Genomic DNA, 24,819 nt, shown 5'->3' with positions numbered 1-24,819 from the left:
GTGTCACTTATTTTCATTTCCAATATGAATTGGTACTATTATATTTGCCCATTTATAGATAACAGGAACAAAAAGCCCAAGAGATCCAACAACTGAAACCAGAAGAAAAGTCCACAGAAACATCCGATCAAGAACCTGGGCTATGAATTTCCAATCTTCAACAACCTGTACCACAAAAAACAAAAACCAACGTTAAATAATTAAGACACAATTTGTAAATTTACATGTCAACTTATAATACAAGTGGCTTATTTTGATAGATTTTTAATAAAATATAGTACTTGCATATCTTAAACTTTAAAAATATTTTAAATTCTTACTATATATAGTTATTTCTATTAATTATTCTGGCCCAGGAGTGTTTGTTTTAATTTTTAAAGACAATCCAGCCTGAAGTTAATCTCATGACAAATGAAAAGTTGGTTCAGAATTAATATACATTCAACAGCTGTTAATCTTCTTCCTCGCCTCACTTGCTTTATTTAGCTCTGGATTTCCTAGGGACCATTTTAACCTAAGCTCATGAGTTCAGATCAAACCGGTCAATCCTAAAGGAAATCAACCCTGAATATTCATTGGAAGGACTGATGCTGAAGCTGAAGCTCCAATACTTTGGCCACCTGATGGGAAGAGCCGACTCATTAGAAAAGACCCTTATGCTGGGAAAGACTAAAGGCAAAAGGAGAAGGGGAAGGCAGAGGATGAGATGTTTGGATGGCATCACTGACTCAATGGACATGAATTTGAGCAAACTCCAGGAGACAGTGGAAGACAGAGGAGCCTGGCATTCTGCAGTCCATGGAGTCACCAAGAGTCGGACACGACTTAGCAACTGAACAACAATACCATGAGTTCAGATCTGCCGGCCAAGAGCTCATTCCCTCCCCGTTTTTCCAGCCCAAGCAGAGAGCTGGCTCAGCAGGTGTGAATGACCTCAAGGAAAGGGCAGGCTGAGACCAGGCCCTGAGCACCAGAGGCTCCTACTCACCAGGCCACGCCCTTGACCATGGGCTTCCTTAGCCCCTGCTCTCTATGAAGCACGGAGTCTTCTATAGGAACTGTGCTCCAAAGTTTCAGGATAATATAAAATTTAGAGGCTTATAAAACCCTACAGCTTCTCTACTTATAAGTTTTTCCCTTGAAAATAAACCCCCTTTACTGGTCTTATGGAAGGCGCCCTGACCCTGCTGTTCAACACTTTGCAGACATTCATTAAATACAGTCTAGGGACTTCCCCGGTGGTCCAGTGGTTAAGATTCTGAACTTCCAATGCAGGGCATGTGGGTTTGAGTCCTGGTGGGGGATTTAAGATCCCACATGCTGCACTGATTGGCCAAATAAGTAACTAAATCCTATCTCAATCCATACTATTATCTAATATCTGTATTTTTTAAGACTCCTTTGATGGCTTCACCTTATAAACTAATATAACTAGATACTTACACCAAATAGAAACTTCATGTTCCACAAGTATTAAAAGTTTATAGATTCATACAACATTGTAAATCAACTATACTTAAATAAAAATTTTTTTAAAGTTTATTAGAAACATATGTCAATGTCCCTTTGGGGGAGAGAGCTGGTCTTTTACTAGATTCATTCCATCTGCTTACCACACCTGCTAGAAATTTTTCCATTTTACAAAGTTTTAGAGATTAGAATTCATATACATGTTTTATGTTAGGTACTATTTTCTATTGATTTACAATATTATATTAGTTTCAGGTGTACAATAGTCATTCAAATTTTTTATAGATTATACTCCATTTAAGTTACGGTAAAATATCATCTAGGGACTTCTCTGGTGGCACAGTGGATAAGAATCCACCTGCCAATGCAGAGGACAGGGGTTCAATCCCCAGTCCAGGAAGATTCACTTTCTGAGGAGCAACTAAGCCCATGGTCCACAACTACTGAGGCAGCATGTCCTGGAGCCTGTGCTCCAGAACAAAGAGCACCCCTGCTCTCCAAAACTAGAGAAGGTAGTGAAGACCCAGCACAGCCAAAAAGATACACATTTTAAAAAATATTTCCTGTGCTGTCCAATATATCCTTATAGCTTTTTAATATATAGTAACCTGTACCTCTCATCCCCTGGCCTGTCTTGCCCCCCTTTTCCCTTTCACCACTGGTAACCTCTAGTTTCCTGTACCTATGAGAGAATTCATATCATTTTAATGCAACTATTGAAAGTAATTCAATTATAAAAAATAGTATTAGAGTCATACCTTTAAAAATATTATGCAATAGAAATAAAGAATAGTGACAAGACTGAAATATTTTGGAAAAAACACCAGTTCAATATCACATTAATAAAATGTATTCATAGTTTAATTCTTGCATTTAAAAAATTAACTTTAAATAAGGACCCAGTGAGTTATTTTTCTATAACAAAGTTTGGAGTAAACTTTTGTTTTTAAGAAATTAAGCATATTATTAAATACTAGACTAAGCCTCACATGTATCTGATGTATAATGCATAACACCTGAGACCTTATTGCTGTTAATTTCACTAACATTCTCTTGTAAGTGAACAAGAGGATTCTAGAAAAATATGTTGGCTGTATTTATAAAGCCTACATTAGAGTCATTAAAAAACTGAAATCACTTTTGATAAATTACAATGCAGTTGTGCCTGCAGATGACCATAGAATTCAGAAACAAAGTTACTGAAGATCAAATTGAAGCAGTTAATCATGTAGCCAAAGCTAAGTATGCCTTAGAAAAACAGAAGAGTCAGAATCACACAGCATTGCTAAAAGTCATCCCTGCACAGACTTAGAGAACAGACTGTGGACACGGTGTGGGAAGGGGAGGGTGGGATGAATTGACAGGGTGGCATGGAAACATATACACTACCATAGGTAAAACACAGCCAGTGGGAATCTGCCGTGTGACCCAGGGAGCTCAACCCAGTGCTCTGTGACAATCTAGAGCGGTGGGATGGGGTGGGAGGCGGGAGGGACGTTCACGAGGAAGGGGACGTATGTGTACCTGTGGCCGATTCATGTTGATGTATGGCAGAAACCGGCACAGTACTGTAAAGTAATTATCCTCCAATAAAAAAAGTCATCCAAGATGTCGGGGGAAAAGGAGATGTGAGATTTGTGTATATGCCACATTTTGCAGATGTTTTCATTGAAATTTTAGTAACACTCTTTTACAAAACAGTGTCAACATCTCTGGCCCTCAATCTATCCTTAGTCTTAAGGGTCATGCCAGGTGCCTGACTTAGAATCAAAACAGAGGTGCATTTGTAAATACATGTGGTCACAGACCTCACGGACATCGTTCTCCTTCATGACGTGTCTTGTGATATAGCGAATGGAATCCAGTGCAGCTTCCAGCGTGTTTCTAGAAGATTTGGGTCCACGGCTGCTCCGAGCTTCCTCCTTCTGACTGAAGTACCTATCTACGTGACTTCTCATGCAAAGCAGTTTTGGTAGCTTGTGAAGAAATATCTTGCGGACCCACGGAGCCATAGCATTGTGCGTTGAGGAAGAACGGTGATGAATGTTGATAGCAAAGACAGTGACCATGATGGACAGTGTCACAAAAATCATGGTAAACACCAGGTACTCTCCAATCAGAGGTATGACTTTGGAAGATGAGGGTATGATCTCTTCAATAACAAGAAGGAAGACAGTCAGAGACACAAGTACTGAAGTACAGAGACAAATCTTTTCACCTTCATTTGAAGGAAGATAGAAGACAAGTACAGTTAAAAACGAGAGCCCAATGCAGGGTATAATGAGGAACAAGGTATAGAAGAGAGGCAGACGCTTAATTACAAATGAGTAAGTGATGTAAGGATACCAGCAGCCGCTGTCGGTTCTGTTCCCTTTGCTCCCTGTCGCGCTCACAATTTCCCATTCTCCATTATCAAAAAAATCTCTCTTGTCTACATCTTGGTCCTCCAAAATTATATCAACCTGTGATCCGTCATAAGTCCAAGAACCAAATTTCATGGAACAGTTTTGGAGATCAAACGGGAAAAATGTGACGTCGATGGTACATGAACTTTTGTAGTTTGCCGGTGGAGCCCAGGTCACCGTGCCGTCGTGCCTGACGACGGCTTTGGTACTGGCCCCTTCAAAACGTCCATCTGCACTGAAATACAAGGCAGGGAGTAAACAACCCGGCGTGCGTTTGACAAGCCTAGTGTCCATAAGAAAGCCTACATTATAGCATGAAATATCCTTAAAATTATCACACTTGAGATATACCTGCAACACGTAGGGGACTCTAGAGTCCTTAAATATCTAACTCTACTGAAGCTGAACCACTGTTTCCATGTCTACTCCAGGACCAACAGATCTGTATTTACAGAATCTTGAGATTCATGTAGTTGAAATGATTTCACTTTGATTACACACAAAAGGTAATTGGCGCTAATGGTAAAGAACCAATGCAGGAGATACAAGAGACGTGGGTTTGAGCTCTGGGTCAGGAAGATCCCCTGGGGAAGGAAATGGAAACCCACTCCAGCATTCTTGCCTGGAGAATCTCATGGACAGAGGAGCCTGGTAGGCTACAGTCCATGGGGTCGCAAAGAATCAGACAAGACTGAAGTGACTTAGCATGCATGTACACACAAAATATAACTAGGCTATTTATAACAATGGACATGCATAGAGCCAGAACTTGAATCCATATTCCTAGATCCACTCCCTCCAGTGATTGTCCCCCTCCATGACAGATACTGGACACTTCCTACGGTGATGGAGAAAGAACAACAGTCCCAAGCTGGGCAGAGCCCTGGAAAACTGCTGTCCCTCTCGAAGTGCGTGAACTCACTCACTGGGGAAGTCTAGCAGGAAACACCACCACCACCACCATGAGCTATCTCTGGAATACTGTTCTCTATGTTAAAATTCATGTAGCTTTTGCACATTCCTCTGTGATATATCCATGTTAAATATAAAACTGTTTGCAGTGACTTCGAGTGAAATGATGCTTCAGGAAGCTTCATCATGCTACCTTGCAGCTTTGTTCACTCCTTCCATGTTGAGAAGCATGGAGGTAAAGGTTTGAAAAGTAAGAAATATTTTTTCTCAGCCTTTGCTCTGTCCTCATGCCAATGCCTTTTTGCAAATAAGATAAAGTACACTAGGATAAGCACAAATCCCCGTGTCCTGGAGTGGTTGGTCCTAGAAAAAAATGAAACTGGCATCTAGAAATACCCTCTCCCCTAAGTCAAAAACCATAATCGAAACACATTTAGGTAGAATACTCATTAATATGAGCTAATAATCAACCCAACATTCTTCACTGTGGGAAAATTATGACAACATAATTTTCAAAATTATTGAAAATTACAAAAATTACAATGTCTAAGCAAAATTAAAAGGATGCACATTTAAACATAAAGTATGGCCTTAACTATTGAAAAAAAATAATACCAAAAAATCTGGAAGGAAGTCAGCAAATATGTAGGCTTGAAAATAGGAGGTAAATGGGATGCCAGGCTGTCTTACTGTGAACACCTCCACCTCCACCACCACACGTGAGCTGTGATCTCAGACAAAACATGACTACCCTTGGCCTCCATTTTCTCATCTGGCAAATAAATGTAATCATACCTAGTTCATGAGGTTATCTTGAGAATCAGGTGAATAAAGCACATAAGGCACTGAGCACATTGCCAGGCACAGAAGAAGTTCACTATACATGTAAGCCAGTAGTTGTGGTTGTCTCCATGTAGTGGGTTAACAGGACTGATTGTATTTCCCCCAACTTCTTTATACCTTTCTGGACTTCCCAAATGGATTACAAATTTTTAAAATCCAAGAACACTTTTATGATCAGAAAATAACACACAAGAAAAATGGAGAGGATCCACAGAACATATTTGTAGGTTCACAAAACAAAAGAACACAAGATTAAGTCATGGGACTTTATATATAGCAAACAATTTTCAAGGGGAATAAAAAAAATACTGGTGCCAAATAGTAACACAACTGCTTTCTTAAGAAAACATAAAATGGTATTTTGACTATAACTTACTTATCAAACAAAACGATATCTGGAATCCAGAGAGAGTTTGAAGGGACACGTATAAGTTTTATTCCACCGTAGTCATCAGGGTTCCATCTTAATTTCACATCTATCCATTCCTTTAAAACAAAGAAATCGGAATCAATTTCAATAAAAGCAATAGCCAAAACCAGTGAAAACTCTACTTTCTTTGCCAAACTCAGATATTTTAGACACGAAGTCAGCTCTACTCCCAGTAGAGAAAACTCACCTCCAAGTCCTTCTTATGGGCACTGGGGGACAGCCCTGTCCCCTCTGCGGTGGCTGTAACCATGGCCCTCCTGAGACACAGGTGAGGCCCAGAGCTGTATGCGTTCATCGCTCTGCTCAACACCTCTTCTGCTACCAGCTAACCATACCCAGGAGCCGCAGCCATGGGCACCTAAGGTCCAGGTTCAAGGAAAACGTTCTCTTTTCTAGCTGTTTTGTCATTGACTTGGCTGGACTAGACCATGCAAAGAGCAGATGGACTTATGACACATTCCACATAGTTAAATACACTGTCCCACCTCTACATAGTAATAATTCTGTGATCAGGTCAAGATTTGCACCCCAAGGAAAGCACATATGCCTTTAAGGAGTTTGGGGTTAGGGAACTGGTAGTAAGTATTAAAAACCAGGGACAGGACTTCCCTGGCAATCCAGTGGTTAAGAATCCACCTACCAACGCAGGGGACATGGGTTCCATCCCTGGTCTTGAAAGATTTCACATTCTGCAGGGCAACTAAGCCCAGGCACCATACCCACTGAAGCCCCTGTGCCCCAGAGCCCATGCTCCCCAACAAGAGATGCCACCACAATAAGTCTGTGCACCACAACGAAGAGTAGCCCCCGCTCTCTGCAACTAGAGAAAGCCTGTGCTCAATAATGAAGACCCAGTGCAATCAAAAATAAATAAAATCAGGGGTAATAAAGAGCAAACAAAGGGAAGTGCTCAATAGCAGCTGGGCACATATGACAGTTCAGAAACAAAAAGAAAAACCCCCTTATATAAAAGGGACTATGAAAATAAAAATAAATCATTACATTCTTGCCTGCTCTCATCTCAGAGTAAAAACCAAAATCCTACAGTGGCCTAGGAACCACTACTCATAACCTATGCTAGAAGTACCCAATCTGCCTCTGGTAGCTTCACTGACCTCATCTCCCACTCCCATCCCCATGGCCACTCACCCCTAGCCAGCTGGCTTCTTTGCTACTCCCTAAACACACCAGGCACTCTCCAACCTCAGGGCCTTTGCATGTTTGTGTCCCTCTGCCTGGACACTCCCCCATACCCCCCACCAAGATACTTGCGTGGCTTGCTTCAAGTCTTTGTTCAAATCTTACCTTCTCAGTGGCACTTCTCCTGCCCATCCTATTTAAAAGCCCAGTCCCCAAGACTTCCTGTCTGCCTTCTCAGTATTTTTCTCCAAGCTTATCAGCTTGAAAGGTACTATATACAACTTCCTATTTATCCCACTCCCCTCCATTGGAATGAAGTTCCTTGAGGGCTAGACTTTTGTTTTGTTCACTGCTGTTTCCCCAGTGCCCAGAACAGTGCCTGCCAAATGACAGGCACTCAGTATTAACTGCATGAATACAAGGCTCCATCTACCTCACCTTTCTGCCTCCTGCCTGTCCACCAAGACTAAATATTCATGTCCCTTCTGTGCTATAAACTCTGTAAAAACAATGGCAGCAGTCAACTGTCACATGGCCCTTCAAATTCGATACATACCTGTTTCAACCAGACATTGGTTGTCATTAACTGATTTTTCTCATCCTATAAAATAAAAAAAATTTAAAAGGCTGATTATTTCAATTACAGAAATGATAATTCTTTAAGTAAGAATTTTATCAGTTTTTATATAAGCACTCCTCTCTATAGAAAATGACATTCTGTTCATCAATCTGGTTCTGTAGAAAAGCAGGATCTTTTTTTCCAGCCTAATCTCACAATATTCCTTCCAACATACTCTGTATTTCAAATAGCCTGCCATAAAGGCCACCATTGGCATTTTCCCATTTAACATTAATAGTCTCAATGACTGCATTTCCTCAAATCTAAGATGCAATCTAAGAAGCACAGCATTGTTTTATGTACTTAGCACTAAGGAAGAAAGAAAAATGAATTGTAAGCTGCCATTAATTATAAGACATCTTGATTTCAGAAGTACTAAAATGTGGGGAAATGTACACCCTACATTTGGTGAGATACAATGTATGCATTCTTGAGGGGCTATAACTTGTCATTTGCTTCTGCGAAGGAACAAATGTCAATCTCTCTATCAAGTTGTTATGTAGAAAAAGTGTGGAGGTCAGAGCCTTGGATGTTAACTTCATAAAGCTTTTACATCTGACTTTTCTAGAGAACCAGGGGTCCTTGCCACTTACACCTTCCTGCTGTCTCATCTTTGCTTATGCCAGTCCTTCACTGAATTTTCAAGGCCTAATTAAAGTGGCAGCTCTTCCATTAAATTTTACTGAAATATCATGGAGCCAACTGCACCACTAAAAGATCATCATGGTCATCAACCACAAATGGACCTTGGATAGGATACAATGCTCAGAGCACAGAAACCCACAGAAGCCAAGGCAGTCCCTACAGTTGGGGAGAGAGGATGGGGTATAAGTAGCTTAGGTAACTGGAGGATCCCCATTGCCTATCCCATCCAGACAATACATGAATGACCTAGGAGAAAGGAGGAAGACAGAAAAACAGCACACTCCTAAGGACAAAGGCAGCTGTTAGTCCCTACATGGAAAGAACAGGCCCTAGGAAATAGCATGGCCATCCCGCTTATGGTGTGTTTTCCAATGAGCAATTTTCCTCGATTAAAATATTAGAGCTGGAAAAGAACTAGAGATTTTATCTATTATAATCCCTTCATTTTGCAAACATGGAAACTGGCCCAATGGAAACTTGCTTAAAATCACACCACCAGTTTGTGGTAAAATCTACTCTAGAACTCAAAACTCCTAAATTTAAATCCTACACCACCAGCTCTACTGTCCACCCCAATGTCACACACCATCCAGAATAATTGCTGAGCCCTCTATTAGAATATGCCTTTTAGGCATATGTTCTAAACAGAGGCATCAAAAATTAGGGGAGTTTTGGTAAACACATAAAGAGCATGCCGCATGCCAGTAGGTCATCTGTGAGACTCTGATGAAAATTATATACCATTTCCCTAGAAAATGTGAACACATATCGATTTTACACTGTGAGCTAGGACCTAGTCAGTACTTAGTATCTTCAACAGTAACATAGATAAAAGAATAATCCATAAATTCACAACTGGCTCCAAAGATGTGGAATTAGCCATTGACTCAGGGGATATAGCTTATTTCAATCTCAAGTGTCTCTTCGAGCATCTATCATGTGTTTAACACAGTGGAGGATGCAACTGAGTAAAGAAAAATGTAAAATGACACTCAGGAGGAAACCACAAATAAATGAAATGTTAACACTCATAATCAAAGCAGAAAAGTTTTAGGGGTAATAGGTTTATTTTAACCTGACCATAAAAATAAAATCAAAACAAACAAGCCAACACTGAGGTTTTAAAAAGAGAGCAAGAACACAATGGAATAGGAATCTCAGGAAACGTCAAGAACCACTAAATGTGACTACAAGGTTGCAGGGCAGACTTCAGTGATTAAAAGGGAACATAAACCTGCTGAGAAGCAATTCAGTGAAACTTCCAGTCCAGGACCCTTGGCCCTCATCTTCCTTGACCCCAGTCCTCCTACCCTCCCATTGTCACTGACTCTACATTTTCTGGGCTCTTCTCTTAAGAAGACACCCTTCCCCAACTTCTCTGCTTGGCTAACCCACCCACTTTCTATGAATGTTCTTGAAGGATCAGGCTCCTGGTCTCTCTGCTTTAAAAACGCACCAATTCAAAGTTTTTAACAATCTCCCCCAGGCCGGTAATTCCAAAATGACATCCTCAGCCGTGTCTCTCACTTCAGAGCCAGACTTGACCTTCCAGGGGCCTCACCAACATTTTCTTTTGAATGCACCATGATGACCTCATAGCAACAGCAAACCCATCATCTTCTCTGTCCTAACTCCATAACAACCAAGATCTACTTTCCAATTGGTTATTACCCTTCTAACCACCCAGGCTTCAGAACTAGATGTCTCCCTCCATAATCAGTGGTCAAGTCCTGTTCCTTCTTATATGTGGTCTTCTAACTTGCCTCTCAAGCTTCTAATCTTTCCCTCCTCAAAGCTATGTGTTTCTATCATATTGATCTTCCTGAAGTCCTGCTTTTACCATGGCTGTTACCCATCAGATCTCTCATTCACTCAGCATTTACTATGTGCCAGACACAGTGATAGAAGAGACGCAAGGACTAAAGTTCATTCTGCTTTAGTGAGGAGGCCTTGCCAGCAGATGAGTGCCAGTCAGTGTTAACTGGAACAGAGGAGAGACTGTCTTCAGAAGTTTGGATTTCAGAGTCTGACAGATGAATCTGGCCTTGAAGGAAAAATGGCTTGTGCTGAGAAGGAAAGTTCTCCAAACAGAAGCAAAGGCAGGAGCACACAGTGGCCCCTAGATATCACTTGTCACCTCCTCTACCGTCCAGTCAAGACCATTGATCTAAATCGCTGAACAGAATGGTTTAGCATCACTTATGTAATCACTGTGATTACACTGTTCCTTGTTATTAAAATTCTTTCTTTTCTGCATGCCAGATCCTACGCTTAGCACAAGGCCAGCTCATGTCCCCTGCCACCTTTGATAGTCCCAGTGACCAAGATCTGAACACCCAGATTTCTGTGACATCACAATTTAGTACTTCAGTGTTATACACTTACTCAATTTACATGCTAACAATCCCAACTGGAAAGAAAGGTTGAAAGCAAGTCCTATTAACTACACCCTACTTCCCTATTTTTAATTTATATTTAAAATTTCCCTGGATTGCCCAGCAAAGGATCAAGCACAGAGTCCATATTGATTGATCTTTCTGGAAGCAATGGGGTGACCTATATTAATCAACAGACTTCAAAAAATGTATATCTTTCGATTCACCACCTTCCTTGCCTATGCACAAATATATTCATCATCGGCATTAATAATAGGGAAAATCGGGAAAAATTTTACAAAAGCTTCTGCTACTATAGAAGAATGTTTAAAATGAAATATAAATGAAATATAGCCATTAAAAATTACATTTGAAGATTATGTAATAAGAAAATGTTCATCATGTAACAGTAGGGGGAAAAGCAGTAATCAAAATTATATCTAAAATAATATCACAATTTTATAACATACTCATAAAGAAAAAACTGGCAAGAAATACAACAAAACATTACCAGTGGTCACCTCTGGGTGGTAGGATTACAGTCAATTTTTATTTTCTTATTTGTATTTCTTTCAACTTTCTAAACTCTTCCCAAAAACCATGCATTGCTTCTCTAATCAGAAAATAAAGGCACACTTATGTTATACACACACACACACACACACACACACACACACTTGTCAACTATTCTGGAAACACAACAGGGAAATAATTATTGATTAACATGATCAGAACAAGAAGAAACTCATTTGAAAATCGGTGTGAACCTTTTAGTTTAAAACAGAAAGAATCTCTTGACAACAAAAACAAATTTATGAAGAGAATTTACTTCCTGGTAAATCTCACATGAAAAGATCTCAGAAACATTTTAAGTGTGATACTGAAGCAATATCCTTTTTGATTCTAAAAATCTACAACTAACTCTTGGATTTTTTCTTTTAAAATTTTGATCTTTTGGTCATATTTTAAAGACACATTTAAGGAGAAACTTCCATATAAAATATTTAATCACTTCAAATTTATTAAGAATAGGCCTATTTTAATCACCAAATGAGATAAAATGATTTCTAAACTCTACCAGATTATATAAACATACAGTATTCCTGTGTCTGTAGTGTAATCACTGTTTTTCCCTGGTGAGTTCCTTGAGGAAAACGGCTATGTTCATTCACCCCTGTCAACTCTGTGGCCTGGCACCGTGCCCACACGCACAAGATGCTCTGCATAAACCTGTGTGAAATGAATACGTAATAATACGCACACCTACCACATCCACTAATTGAGATATTGCAAGGCCAAACTTTATTTTTATTCTGTCATTCAGGTGTTCCACAGGACGAACCCATCTTTCGTAGTCTTGAAATAAATCCTTAAACAAATTATCTTCGTGTTTGGCAACAACGGATGGTTCAGCTAACCCTGTACAACAAATTTTTAGAAGTTAGTGGATTGGCTTCTCTTCCATGAAACACCTAGACTTTTAAAAAGTTCAGCATTACGAATGAACCAAAGCGGGCAACAGAGAATGAGATGGTTGGATGGCATCATCGACTCAATGGACATGAGTTTAAGCAAACTCTGGGAGATAGTGAAGGACAGGGAAGCCTGCAAGCTGCAGTCCATGGGGTCGCAAAGAGTTGGACAAGACTGAGAGACTGAACAACAAGAAGAAAGGATTATTTAGGCTATTGACATAGGAGATTTTAATACAAAATATTAATACAAATGTTTGTGATCCATGAGGGACACTCTGGTTCAGATATATTTCTTAGTTAAATCAGATTATTCACATGGAAATATGCTGAGTTCCATAAGAAGCACTCAGTACTTAATACAGAGTAATTTAAAATCTAAGTAACAAAAGCTTTTAAATTACCAGGGCTGGGGGGTTGCTTGTCATAAAATTCCAAACCTAGAAAACAGATGTATTAAAATTTATTGGTCAACTGGCGCTAGTGGTAAAGAACCCACCTGTCAATGCAGAAGACATAAGAGACATGGTTTAATCCCTGAGTCTGGAAGATCCTCTGGAAAAGGAAATGGCAACCCACTCCAGTATTCTTGCCTGCAGAAACCCATGGACAAAGAAGCCTGGCAGGCTACACTCCACTGGGTTGCAAAGAGTTGGATATGACTGAGCAACTTAGCATGCAGCGTAAGTATAAAATAAACATGCTTTATTTTAATTTGTTCTTGTTGTTAGTCATTATGTCGTATCCAACTCCTTGATACCCCATGAACTGCATGCTTTCATTTGCATGCATTTAATATATACAAACACATAAATATTGAGTAAATTAATCAGTTTTGTCATATCTTTGCTACACATTTGTACACAATTACCTTAGGGTTCAAGACTTAAAAAAAAAAGACAAAATTTTAAAAGTTTGAGATGTCATAGCCAAAGATTAATTAGATTTATGGATCATAGTAATGTTTACACTTCTACTGAGTTTAAATAAGTCTCTTTAAAGAAATGGGTTTTTAGTGTTTTATGGACATTGGAGTCTCTGTTAGGAAATGTGGAATCCGTGAAATTCAAGGATGACGTTTACTCAAAACTCATGATTTTACAAAGAAAAAACACTTATTTAAAACAAAATGTCAATGGCTTATTTATCATAAAGTATATATTACAGATTTAGAGTAGCTAGTGTTGGTCTTTCTCTAACATGAAAAAATGATTTGACAGAAAATTAGCACTTTCACAAAATCTCTTTTTATTATGAGAGACCATGTTTTCCATATGGAGCTATTAAAAAGTATCTAGTTGTTCTAGCTAGAGGAAATCCATCCCCTGATTTTCTCTCACTGCCTATTCCTTAATTAATAGAGCAGCTTAGTCCTCACTATGTCTTGCTTCCCTAGGCTATTTAAGATATTTGATTTAACCTATAAATACCATAAGAGTTTGTGCCATGCCTCCGTAAAAGTCTCCTTCTGCTGAAATGCAGAGTATTGGAACTATTACAATTCAATTAGAATATCATACACCAAGGAGTCATTCTCTGTAATGTTTAAAAGCTATTAATTTCAGAGGTTCAAGTTAAAATAGCATTATTGACCAGTTTCTCCTATTCTAATTCTATTTTAAAATGTTATAGTCTCTGAAACACCAAAAGTTTAAGGTTGTTTAAAAGACAGAGATAACACTCTGATGGGATTGGTTAAATATTGGATGGTCGTGTGTATCATGTGTATAGTGAAAACATCTATGCCAGGCACTGAATTTCTGAGAGACTTTTCAGAACCATCAGGTTTGTGTCCAGAAATGCTGTTGAGGGAAGTTCCTTTTCCCTTCTAAGTTATTACAAGATATTGAGTATAGTTCCCTGTGCTATACAGTAGGTACTAAAAAAAAAAAAAAAAGAAAAATGTTTTTTAATAGCATCTAAGGAAACTTTGTCTTAGGGGAAAAAAAATACTAACTCGAATTGCCACCTCAAATTTTGTTTGAAAGAAAGTAGATAGGGTATAAATAAATAAAAGGATAATCATTCTACTTAATGAGAACCCTTACGATACTACCTTGTGAATACCATCTTCGTACATCCAATACTAGAAATAACATTTTCCTCGTACAATGTTACAGAACTGATAGGTGCGAAGGTCCGTGGTATTTTTGCACAAAAACTTAATGGTGCACTCAAATTTTACTTAGAGGCCATGTTTCTTTATCTGGTTCTAAATGTTTTCAGTTTATACTGCTCATAAACCCCAAAATATTAAGAAGGAGATGAGCCAATACATTCCCTTACTTAACACATGAGGATATAGACCAGAAAGGCCAGTGCTATACAGCTCATCAGTGGCAGCGCTCAGCTCCTCTCAGCCTCTTCCTCTTTCCACATTAACTTCTTCTACCTCACGACAACTGGAAAAGAGGTTTAAGGTTATATCCCCTGAGAACTCAAGCCCCACCAGTGTTTGCTCATTCATTCAACAAACATTTAACAGAATACACCTTGTATCAGGCACTATGCCAAATGCTGGAGATACACTAGTATTCAACCAGGTAAATCCACCACATTTACCGTCTAGTAGTAAGGACGGATTCAGAAAATGTGATACTATATATAAGCTAAATTCTATAGAAACTGAATCAAACTAAAAAATTATTTTTAAAAATTTGTTGTGAATAATTAACATTTGCTCATCCTACTCAAATACTTTAAATCAGTCACTTTCAACCTAGGTTCCTAAGAATCCTGGGGTAATTACTATACAGAAAGTACCCTACATATGAATGAGTTCTGTTCTGAGGGTGTATTCATAAGTCAAATTTGTTCATAAGTCCAACAAAGTTAGCCTAGATATCCAACTAACACAGCTGAATAATACTGTACTGAATAGGTTTATAATACTTTGCACACAAATAATACACAAGAAACAAACACAAAAAATAAAATATTTTTCATCTTAAAGTACAGTACCTTGAAAAATATAGTAGTACAGTACAACAGCTGCCATACAGGGGCACGTTCACATCTTAAAAACTCACAACTTGAAGGTTCATATGTAAGGGACTTACTGTATTGCTCTGCACTATTTTTCAATTATGTCACGTAAGTCGTGGGTCTCCAGGAAACCAATGCCCTGGAATGCAGGAATCATTTCTTTAGTTTGGCATTCCTACAATATTATACTCAGTGCTGATCACAGTAGTAACTTAACAGTAGCTTTTCTTCCCTTACTACTTAAAGAGAGAACCAGGAGAAATAATTTGCAAATTATGCATCTGACAAGGGACTTGAATAATAAAAGACTCAATAACCTAATCAATTTAAAAACAGATAGTTCAGTTCAGTCCAGTCACTCAGTTGTGTCTGATTCTTTGTGACCCCATGAACTGCAGCACACCAGACTTCCCTGTCCATCACCAACTCTTGGAGCTTGCTCAAACTCATGTCCATCGAGTCAGTGATGCCATCTAACCATCTCATCCTCTGTTGTCCCTTTCTCCTCCTGCCTTCAATCTTTCCCAGCATCAGGGTCTTTTCAAATGAGTCAGTTCTTCGCATCAGGTGGCCAAAGTATTGGAGTTTCAGCTTCAGCATGTCCTTCCAATGAATATTCAAGACTGATTTGCTTTAGGATTGACTGGTTTGATCTCCTTGCAGTCCAAGTGACTCTCAAGAGTCACTTCTTCAGCACTCAGGTTTCTTTGTAGTCCAACTCTCACATCCATACATGACTACTGGAAAAACCATAGCTTTGACTAGACGGACCTTTGTTGGCAAAGTAATGTCTCTGCTTTTTAATATGCTGTCTAGGTTTGTCATTGTTTTTCCTCCAAGAAGCAAGTGACCGAAAGGCCAATAATTACACAAAAAGATGTTCAAAATCTTTAGCCATGAGATACCATGTCATACCCGCTAAGATGGCTATAATAAGTAAAACAGATAATAACATGTTTTTGGTTAAAATGTGCAGAAATTGGGACCCTTAAAGCTATGGTTTTTCTAGTAGTCATGTACAAATGTGAGAGCTGGACAATAAAAAAGGCTGAGTACCAAAGAACTGATGCCTTTGAACTGTGGTGCTGGGGAAGACTCTTGAGAGTCTCCTGGACAGCAAGGAGGTCAAACCAGTCAATCCTAAAGCAAATCAGTCCTGAATATTCAGGAAAAGGAAGGATTGATACTGAAGCTGAAGCTCCAATACTTTGGCCAGATGGTGCGAAGAGCCAGTTGATTGGAAAAGACACTAATGCTGGGAAAGATTGAAGGCAGGAGGAGAAGGGGCTGACAGAGGATGAGATGGCTGGATGGCATCACCAAATCAATGGACATGAGTTTGGGCAAATTCCAGGAGGTGGTGAAGGACAGGGAAGCCTGGTGTGATGCAGTCCATGGAGCTGCAAAGAGTCAGACATGACTGAGCGACTGAACAACAACCCCAGGTCCTAACAACATACTGGCACAGAGCAGGTGGTCTGTGTGTTGAATGCATACATGAACAGATGAAGAAGTTAGTACCATCTGACAATTTCCATTTACTTTGAGTCATTCAGAATTTCATCCTTGGTTGTGAAAGCAACTGTCACAAGAGCCACAGAAGTTTACTATTAAGGATAAAGAGTCCCACTAGACATCTTTTTAAAGATAGAGAGGCCTTGTGCTACTCAGATTTGAATATGAAGAGAGGCATTATAACATGCTGGCTAAGAACTAGTAGATTTTAAGTCCATGAGTTGGGTTCTATCTAACTTCTAATACTTATTGCCTGACCTGGAAATACAACTTCTTTGCATATTAGGTTTTTCATCTGTAAAACTGGTCTAAAACAATACCAACCTAATAACGTTATTGTGAAGATTAAGTAAAACTGTGCCTATAAGTGCCAGCACAGAGTCTTTCTTATCGGCCTATAAATGATTGCTAAAGTAAGGATAACTGATAGACCTCAAAAGGCAAACACCCAAAAGTACTATCACAAAGCAATCACTGCCTGTAGAGCTCTGATTTCTACATAAAACTTTCCTGATAGCCTAACAAAGATCATCTCCCTCTAGAATACCATAGATAATGGAACCTTGCAAAAAAAAAAACAAAATGAAGGAATAACATATCTGTGGCATTGGGCACTCTCAACACTGCAATGACAGTTCAGAGAAAAGCCCTCCTCAAGTCTCTACCCTTTACAGCTAATAATAATAATTAGAATACCAACCTACTAATAGCACATGAATCACATATCTCAGAAAAACAAAGAGAACCTAGCAGTGAAACACACTAAAAATAGGACAAGAATAACACAAAAAAAATTAATGGACAATTCTTCTGAAGTAGTTAAAAATATAATGACAGAAAAAACTAAATGGAATACATAAAAGGTACAATATGTATACTGTTATTAACTCTGTGAGATTTAAATTTGGGTTTCACAAATCCATCTGTAACTCCAAGTAGCATTACTCTGGTATCGTCTCAAGTTTAAGAAATTAAAAGAATGACTTATCAAAAAAGTTTCACTTCTAAGTTACTTACTGAAACCACATATATTTTCAAAGAAATGTAAACTTGATCCTTAATTTTAGTGCGGTGATTAAGAAAGGATGCAAAACTGCAAAGCTGAAAACCGTGATTTGAATACTTGGCACCAGTAATTAGGTATTAAATTCATATGACCCCATGTTCTAACTTACTTAAAAAAAATAAGACTATCTGTTGGAAAATGTTGAAAATGTTTGGTGATGTTTTGGACTGTCACATGGAGGGGGTGGTGTGTGTAGTGGATGGAAGCCAGGGATGCTACCAAACATCCTGTAGGGCATGGTGTGTCTGTTAGTCACTTAGTCATGTACGACTCTTTGCGATCCTATGGGTTATAGCCTGCCAGGCTCCACTGTCCATAGAATTCTCTAGGCAAGAATACTGGAGTGGGTTGCTATATCCATCTCCAGGGCATTTTCCTTACCCAGGAATCGAACCTGGGTCTCCCACGTTGCAGGCAGATTCTTTTCTATCTGAGCCACCAGTAGTGCACAGGACAGCCCCTATGACAAAGATTTATCCAGCCCAAACTCAACAGTATTGCGTAATGCTGTGTCAGACTTCAGGGCTGCAGCCATATTCTCATTTGCAGGGAGTGCCCTTCACATTGTGGGGTGTTCTCTGCATAGCCATATTGTTTAATAGTATGATCTGATGAAAGTAAATAAATATGCAAATTTGTCTTAAATATGTCCCCCAGGAAGACAAGCACCAGAGTTTCCTGCTCTACCTCTAGCACCAAGACTGACACAGGAAGCAGCCACTCAACATTTGTTGAATGAATGAACGAATCAACTAAACTGGGTATCACCTGTTAGGCTCTAATATATCAGAGTTGTAGCAGATGCTAAAGATTTAAGAAGAATCTTTAAGAATCACTGGTCTAACAGTAGCTAGAAGGCAGCAGAGGTAGAACTAGGACCCAGATTTGTCTCTGTTCTTCTCAATACTTTCACTACAAAAGTCATGTATGATCATTGTCAAGATTCCAACCAAAAGCACATGAAGAGTAGAAATTGTCCATCTCCTCCTCATCTCCCTTCCTCCAAGGCTAACCACTTTTAAGTTTGTTGTGTAGACATCTTGAAATGCACACATACACAGAGGAAAAACAAATGTTTTCTTTTTTAAGTTCTGTGACTTGCTTTTTTTCTTTCAATTCTCTATGTCAATGTACATCCATCCATCTTCATTCTTCATAAGACACGAAGTGGTCTGGGTTATGGCTGTATCATAATTTATGTAAGCTCTCACCACTGGTAGGCATTTATACTGTTGTTAGCTTTTGGTTATTTCTTACAATGCTACAATGAAAAAATGCTGTAGTTAACATACAAGTTAAATCCTTGTATTAATACAAGGATGTCCATGACACCTACTCTCAGAAGTAGAAGTGCTGAGTCAAGGGTACACATGTTTTAAATTTTGCTGGCTACTGCCAATAGCCTTCCATTTATTCTTTACAGGTCATCATAGAATGAAATAATATATCTAAAAAGTTTGTAAGAGTGATATATATTATATACCCTCAATTCATAATTAAGACATTCCTGGAGTAATCTTCCCCTACAAGCCTCCCTGTAATTTTTTTAAGTTAATGAAAAGTGTCTTGTATACTTTTCAAAAGATCCTCTCTGCTGCAGTCCAAAGAGGTCTATTTTAAGCAATAGCGAGATTAAAAAGTGAACATAATCAACAATTTTGTAAATGAAAAGAAATGCATACTATTATCTGACATTTTCAATGTGGCAAGTAGGCATGCTTACTGATCATTATTTTAAGTGTTATAAATGAAATATAGAGGGGTTTTTTTTTTTTCACTCAAGGATTTTCATTATATTTTCTATTGATTTTTATCACAGAATTATCGGATAAAATTTCTCTGTAACTGATATGCTTTAGTAAACCTAATTTAACATCTTGCCCTGACTCTCAGAACACTGGCAGTAAGAATATGACCTTAGGCAGTGTTAAATTTAGGTCTAGTCAATAGTTTTCAAAAAGAGACAACTTGCACTTTAAAAGTTTAAGCATCATCAGATTGAATAAATGCAGAGTTCACTATTGTAATTTGACACCACAAACCTCTCAACAGGCAATAAATATGTATTATGAGCTAATATATTTACAGTGTCATGAACTAAAACACCCACTAGAACATGAAGGTGCCTCAGCTCACAACAGCCTGTGTGACCTTGATAAGACTCTTGCAAAATTCCTCCTTAGGACTGTCCAAATATGAATGAGTAGTGGGGACTAGGAGGAAACATGAAAACGGGAAGATGGCTCTATTTGTTAGGCTGGTGGGATGGAGCTTACTTTCTTTTTTTTTTTTTCCCCCATTTATTTTTATTAGTTGGAGGCTAATTACTTTACAATATTGTAGTGGTTTTTGCCATACATTGACATGAATCAGCCATGGATTTACTGAAGCTTACTTTCTACTGGTCTTCTCCTGTTTGGGCTACAGTTCATTGTAAATTCTCTATTTCCATAATTACTATCATTGCACCCTCTTGAGAATCCATCCACTTTATATGAATGGGAAACTGTCTGCAACTTTGCTACTCAATGTGTGGTACTCTGCCCAGTAGCATTCACCGCCCAGGCGCTTGTTAGAAATGCAGAATCTCAGCCCATGTCTCTGAATCAGTGCCTGCAATTCTAACATCCCCAGAGGATTCTTGTGCACATTAAAGTTTGAGAAGCCCTGGTCTACAAGACTAAGAGCAGTGATTCTCAAGGGTTGGGAGAAAGGGAGACAATTTTGTCCCCAAAGAACCACTTGACAATATCTGGAGATATTTTTCAGCTGGTACTACAGGCACCCTGTAGGTAAAAGTCAGCGTTCCTGCCAAACAACCTACAAGGCAAAGGACAATCTCCCATGACAAACAAATATCTGGCCCCAAAGCCAGAGGTTGAGAAACACTGAAAGGAAAACCGGTTTTGCCCAATTCCATATACACACTGTAGATCACAAAATAAAAAGAAATATATCAAAAGTTCATATTGGACTTCCGTGGTGGCCCAGTGGTTAAGAATCTGCCTGCCAATGTAGGGGACATGGTTCGATCCCTGGTCTGGGAAGATTCCACATGGCCGTGAGGCTCAGCCCATGTGCCATGAGCACTGGGCCCGAACACTCTAGAGCCCATGCTCCACAATAAGAAGCTACAGCAAGAAGACTGGAAGCTATGCCAACGAGAAGCACTGCAACTGGAGAGTAGCCCCTGCTCACCCCAGCTAGAGAAAGCCTAAGAGCAGCAGTGAAGACCCAGCAGAGCCAAAAATAACTGATTAACTTTTAAAAGTTTATATTGTTCTTTTTGTCGGAATTCAAATATTCGTATTTAATTCCTATTTTTATTGGCAAAAGACTATAATTCTCCTTTAGAAGGAAGGAGCATGTGGTCACTGAATCAAACACAGTTAGAAGAAATGATATCAAGCATTCCCCAAAGTGGAAACAAAACATTTAAAATTTTAGTCACCAAGCAGAAAAAGACCGTTAAAAATAATCTCTTTTATCCTATTGTCATTATAAAACCATACCTTTGCCATTTTGGAGAGCAGTTTTATAGACGCAAATTGTAAACTTTTTTCCAAAAGGAGTATTCACCAACTCTCATTGTCAAGACATGTTTATTTAATAATAAACTTAAAATTACATCTGAAAGAATTTAATTCCAATTTTTAGGGAAGAAATATAATACTATTAGAAGAAAAATGTTCTGTACTGAAATTACTGTATTAAAAAACATATCCTAATTATAAAAAATTACTTACTAGATCTAATTTGTAGATTATAGGTTGAAAAAAACCCTATTCTGACAAATGACTGAAAACCTTTTTAAAGTTCCATCAACAGGCTACATTTACAAACTCAGATACATCTGAAACGTACCAGGAGATACACAAATAAAACCCTATCTTCCAGGTGCTCAGTCTAACTCAGAGCATATTTAGCATTTGCAGGAAAACAAAAATAATTTTTAATTTCAATGAAACTGTGTGAAAAGTTTGTGTCCTTACATAAGGCATCTCGACATTCTTTTGGATGTAATCATAACAAAAGAATAGAGGACAGTCACTATATGTGTATTTTATTAGCTTCTTAATATGTTAATGAAAATGACTAAAGGTGAGGAGAAAAAAATCTTTCATAGCTCTCATTTTCCACAAAATAATTATTTTATTTCCCTTTGAATGAAACAGAACTCAGTCACTACAAATAAAGTTTCAACCATTGAAAATGTCTCACAACTATACAGCTAAGAAATATAACTGACCAATGACTAATTTCCATAAATCACTCTCCTAATCAGGGTCGGGTCAGTTTAAAAGGTTTATATTATTTTAATGTACTAGGTTAATTATCTACTCTTTAATACAGACAAAATTGCCTCCCGAGAATCTTTCATAGCTCTGTGACCTTCCACCAGCTAAATAAGTATGGCAGCTGGCACACTAGACATTTTCTTTTCCTAGAGACTGGCTCCCAGGAAACCACAAGGAAGAGTTATTAAGATCCTAGGATGAATATGAAAACAATAAAATGTAAATGTAAAATTAATTATGGTTGGAAGCATCTGAGTTAAAGCACCTGAGCATCTATTATCACCTTCTAATTTTAAAGATGGAGAAAAAATGGTTCAGTAAGGTCAAACAATATGCCCAAGGAAACACAGCAAATTAATGGAGTACTTCCGGGGCTTCCGTGGTGGCTCAGCTGGTAAAGAATCCACCTGCAAAGCGGGAGACCTGGGTTCGATCCCTGGGTTGGGAAGATCCCCCAGAGGAGGAAATGGCTACCCACTCCAGTATCTAGTATTCTGGCCTGGAGAATTCCACAGACTATACGAGGTCGCAAAGAGTCAGACACGACTGAGTGACTTTCACTTTCACTTTCTGCAGTTTTACACAAAAGCATATAAATTAGCAAGTGTACAATTCCATCGTCTTTTCAATACTACTCTTCAAATGATCACTTGCTAAAAGCAACAGTTTCTTGGAATTTTAGAGCTAGAGAGGGAGGCCTTTAATGCTTCTAAGCCAGGTCTTAGACATACAAAGATACACAGGATAAGATCACAGTTCTTAAGAAGCTCATGTGGGACCAAGAGAAAAAATATATATAAATATAATACAACAGGAGAGTTATCCACTTTCACCAAAAGGCATAGAGACTACTATTTTCTAGAGTGTCAGGCATAGTGCCTGGCATCTCACATGTATTATTTAATCCTGAAAACAACTCAGAGGTAAGCAGTATCATCTGTTTTTCAAAGGAGGAGGACAGCTGAGACAAGCTTGTCCAAGTCCAGATACACAAGCTTCATAATTTGAACTCAGGTTTGCCTGGCTCCAAAATCACACTCCTTTCTTTGTTCAACTATGACACCTTTGAACAGGATTTTACTTGTTTAAATCATCCTCCACCTTATTTCTCTACAGTCATTGTAAAGCAACTCATCCTGCAATAAATAATTCTAGTCTTCAATATTACCACTTCCTAGAATCAGGAAGCAGAGTTTAAAAACCTTAAGGAAGGAAAGACAAGAAAAGGTTCTGCTTATACCCAAATAAAGCTTCCTTACTAATAAAAACTGAAATACTGGTGTAGTGAACTTCAGCTTTTATCTTCTGCTTAAAGAATTCTTAACTTTTCTGTTTAGATCACACCGTGTGCGTGTTAGTCGCTCAGTCGTGTCTGACTCTGTCACCCCATGAACCGTAGACTGCCAGGCTCCTGTCCATGGAATTCGCAAGGCAAGAACACTGGAGTGGGTTAGCTATTCCCTTCTCCAGGCGATCACACCACAGGTGCTCCATAAGTGGTAGTATTTTTTCTTCACGGTATTGAGAGGGCTGACAAACTTTCTAAAGCTTTCAATTTGAAAAAGTACTAAGCATTTTATTTTGCTTCTATTCCTGTCCAAAACATTTTGAACTAGAGAAGGCTAGAAGAAAAAACTCTATTCCAAGATGTTAAGGAAGAACTTAGGATGCAAACAGCCCTGCAGCCAGGTAAGTCCGCTCCCCAGTCTTAAACAACTCACACTTATCATCCGCAAAACGGAAGATTTCAAACGCTAAAGCGCAAGTTAGGCAGGAGGACACGGACAAGCGGTAGATCAAATCAGATCAAATCCTTAGTATTAAACCCAAGGAGCCTCGACGTGCGTGCGAGCGCAACGCTCAGTCGTGTTCGACTCTTTATTCATCCCCACTTTATTCACAGTGGGGTGTTCGATCTCCCTTTATTCACAGGCAAGTATGAAGGAGCATCCATACTCGTCTGAGAATAAAGTAACAACGTGGGAAACCCAGTTGAAACCAAGAAAGTAAAGCCCTGATGGATAACGAGGGCATCTTTTATTGAAAAAGTTGTATCAAAGTATATATATATATACTAAGTCACCCAGAGTGATGAGAGTCATGGAACAAAAGTCAAAGTGGCCTTTTCTCTACATTTAAATAAACACATCTGAGCATTACTCAACACACATTACTCAAACACACCTTACTCCAAGCCCCCAGGAGAAGAATATAACCGCCCTCAGGAACAAGGATTTCTGTGCCGGCCGCAACCTCGCGGCTCTCCGGCTACCGGCGTGGAGCTGCCCCAGCCGCGGTCCCCGCCAGGCGCACTCCGGCCGCCCTGAGCCCAGTGGCCCGCTCCGACCGAAGCGAACGCCCGACACCGCCCTCCGCCGCCCAGGCTCACCTCGGCGCACGCCGCCCCCCGCGCCCTCCGGATCCCAGCGCCCTGCGGCCAGCTGGAAAGGGAGGAAGAAGTGGAGCATGAGGGGCCCGAGGCCGAGGACCCAGCGCCCCCACCCCCGCGCAGCCATCGCCCGGGACCCGTGCGTCAACGCAGGGAGCCGCCACACGACGGTCGCGCGGGGAACGCGGACCCGAGGAACCGAACGGGGAGTGTGGGCTGGAGCCAAGTGCCAGCAGCTGCAGCAGACCCGGTGCT

At 39.3% G+C, this 24,819-nt stretch overlaps 1 protein-coding gene across 2 annotated transcripts; it reads right to left on the bottom strand.

Annotated features, from left to right (window-relative positions):
* Nucleotides 1-3: 3 nt before the first annotated feature.
* On the bottom strand, nt 4-24,819 carry CHRNA5 (cholinergic receptor nicotinic alpha 5 subunit). 2 transcript variants are annotated; one of them, XM_061158909.1, is made up of 6 exons: nt 24,565-24,819; nt 12,107-12,258; nt 7,757-7,801; nt 6,007-6,116; nt 3,279-4,110; nt 4-165 (listed from the first exon to the last, which is right to left on the bottom strand). In XM_061158909.1, exons 1-6 carry the CDS (start codon nt 24,689-24,691, stop codon nt 4-6), a joined length of 1,428 nt encoding a protein of 475 aa, XP_061014892.1. In that variant the 5' UTR covers nt 24,692-24,819. The 2 variants fall into 2 exon arrangements, with proteins under 2 accessions (XP_061014892.1, XP_061014893.1); XM_061158910.1 differs by lacking the exon at nt 24,565-24,819 and adding an exon at nt 15,371-15,388.

This window comes from Dama dama, chromosome 13 (assembly GCF_033118175.1).
Source record: "Dama dama isolate Ldn47 chromosome 13, ASM3311817v1, whole genome shotgun sequence".
Classification (NCBI taxonomy): Eukaryota; Metazoa; Chordata; class Mammalia; order Artiodactyla; family Cervidae; genus Dama; species Dama dama.
The sequence above is the reverse complement of the archived record's forward strand: the minus strand, read 5'-3'. Positions and strand labels throughout refer to the sequence as shown.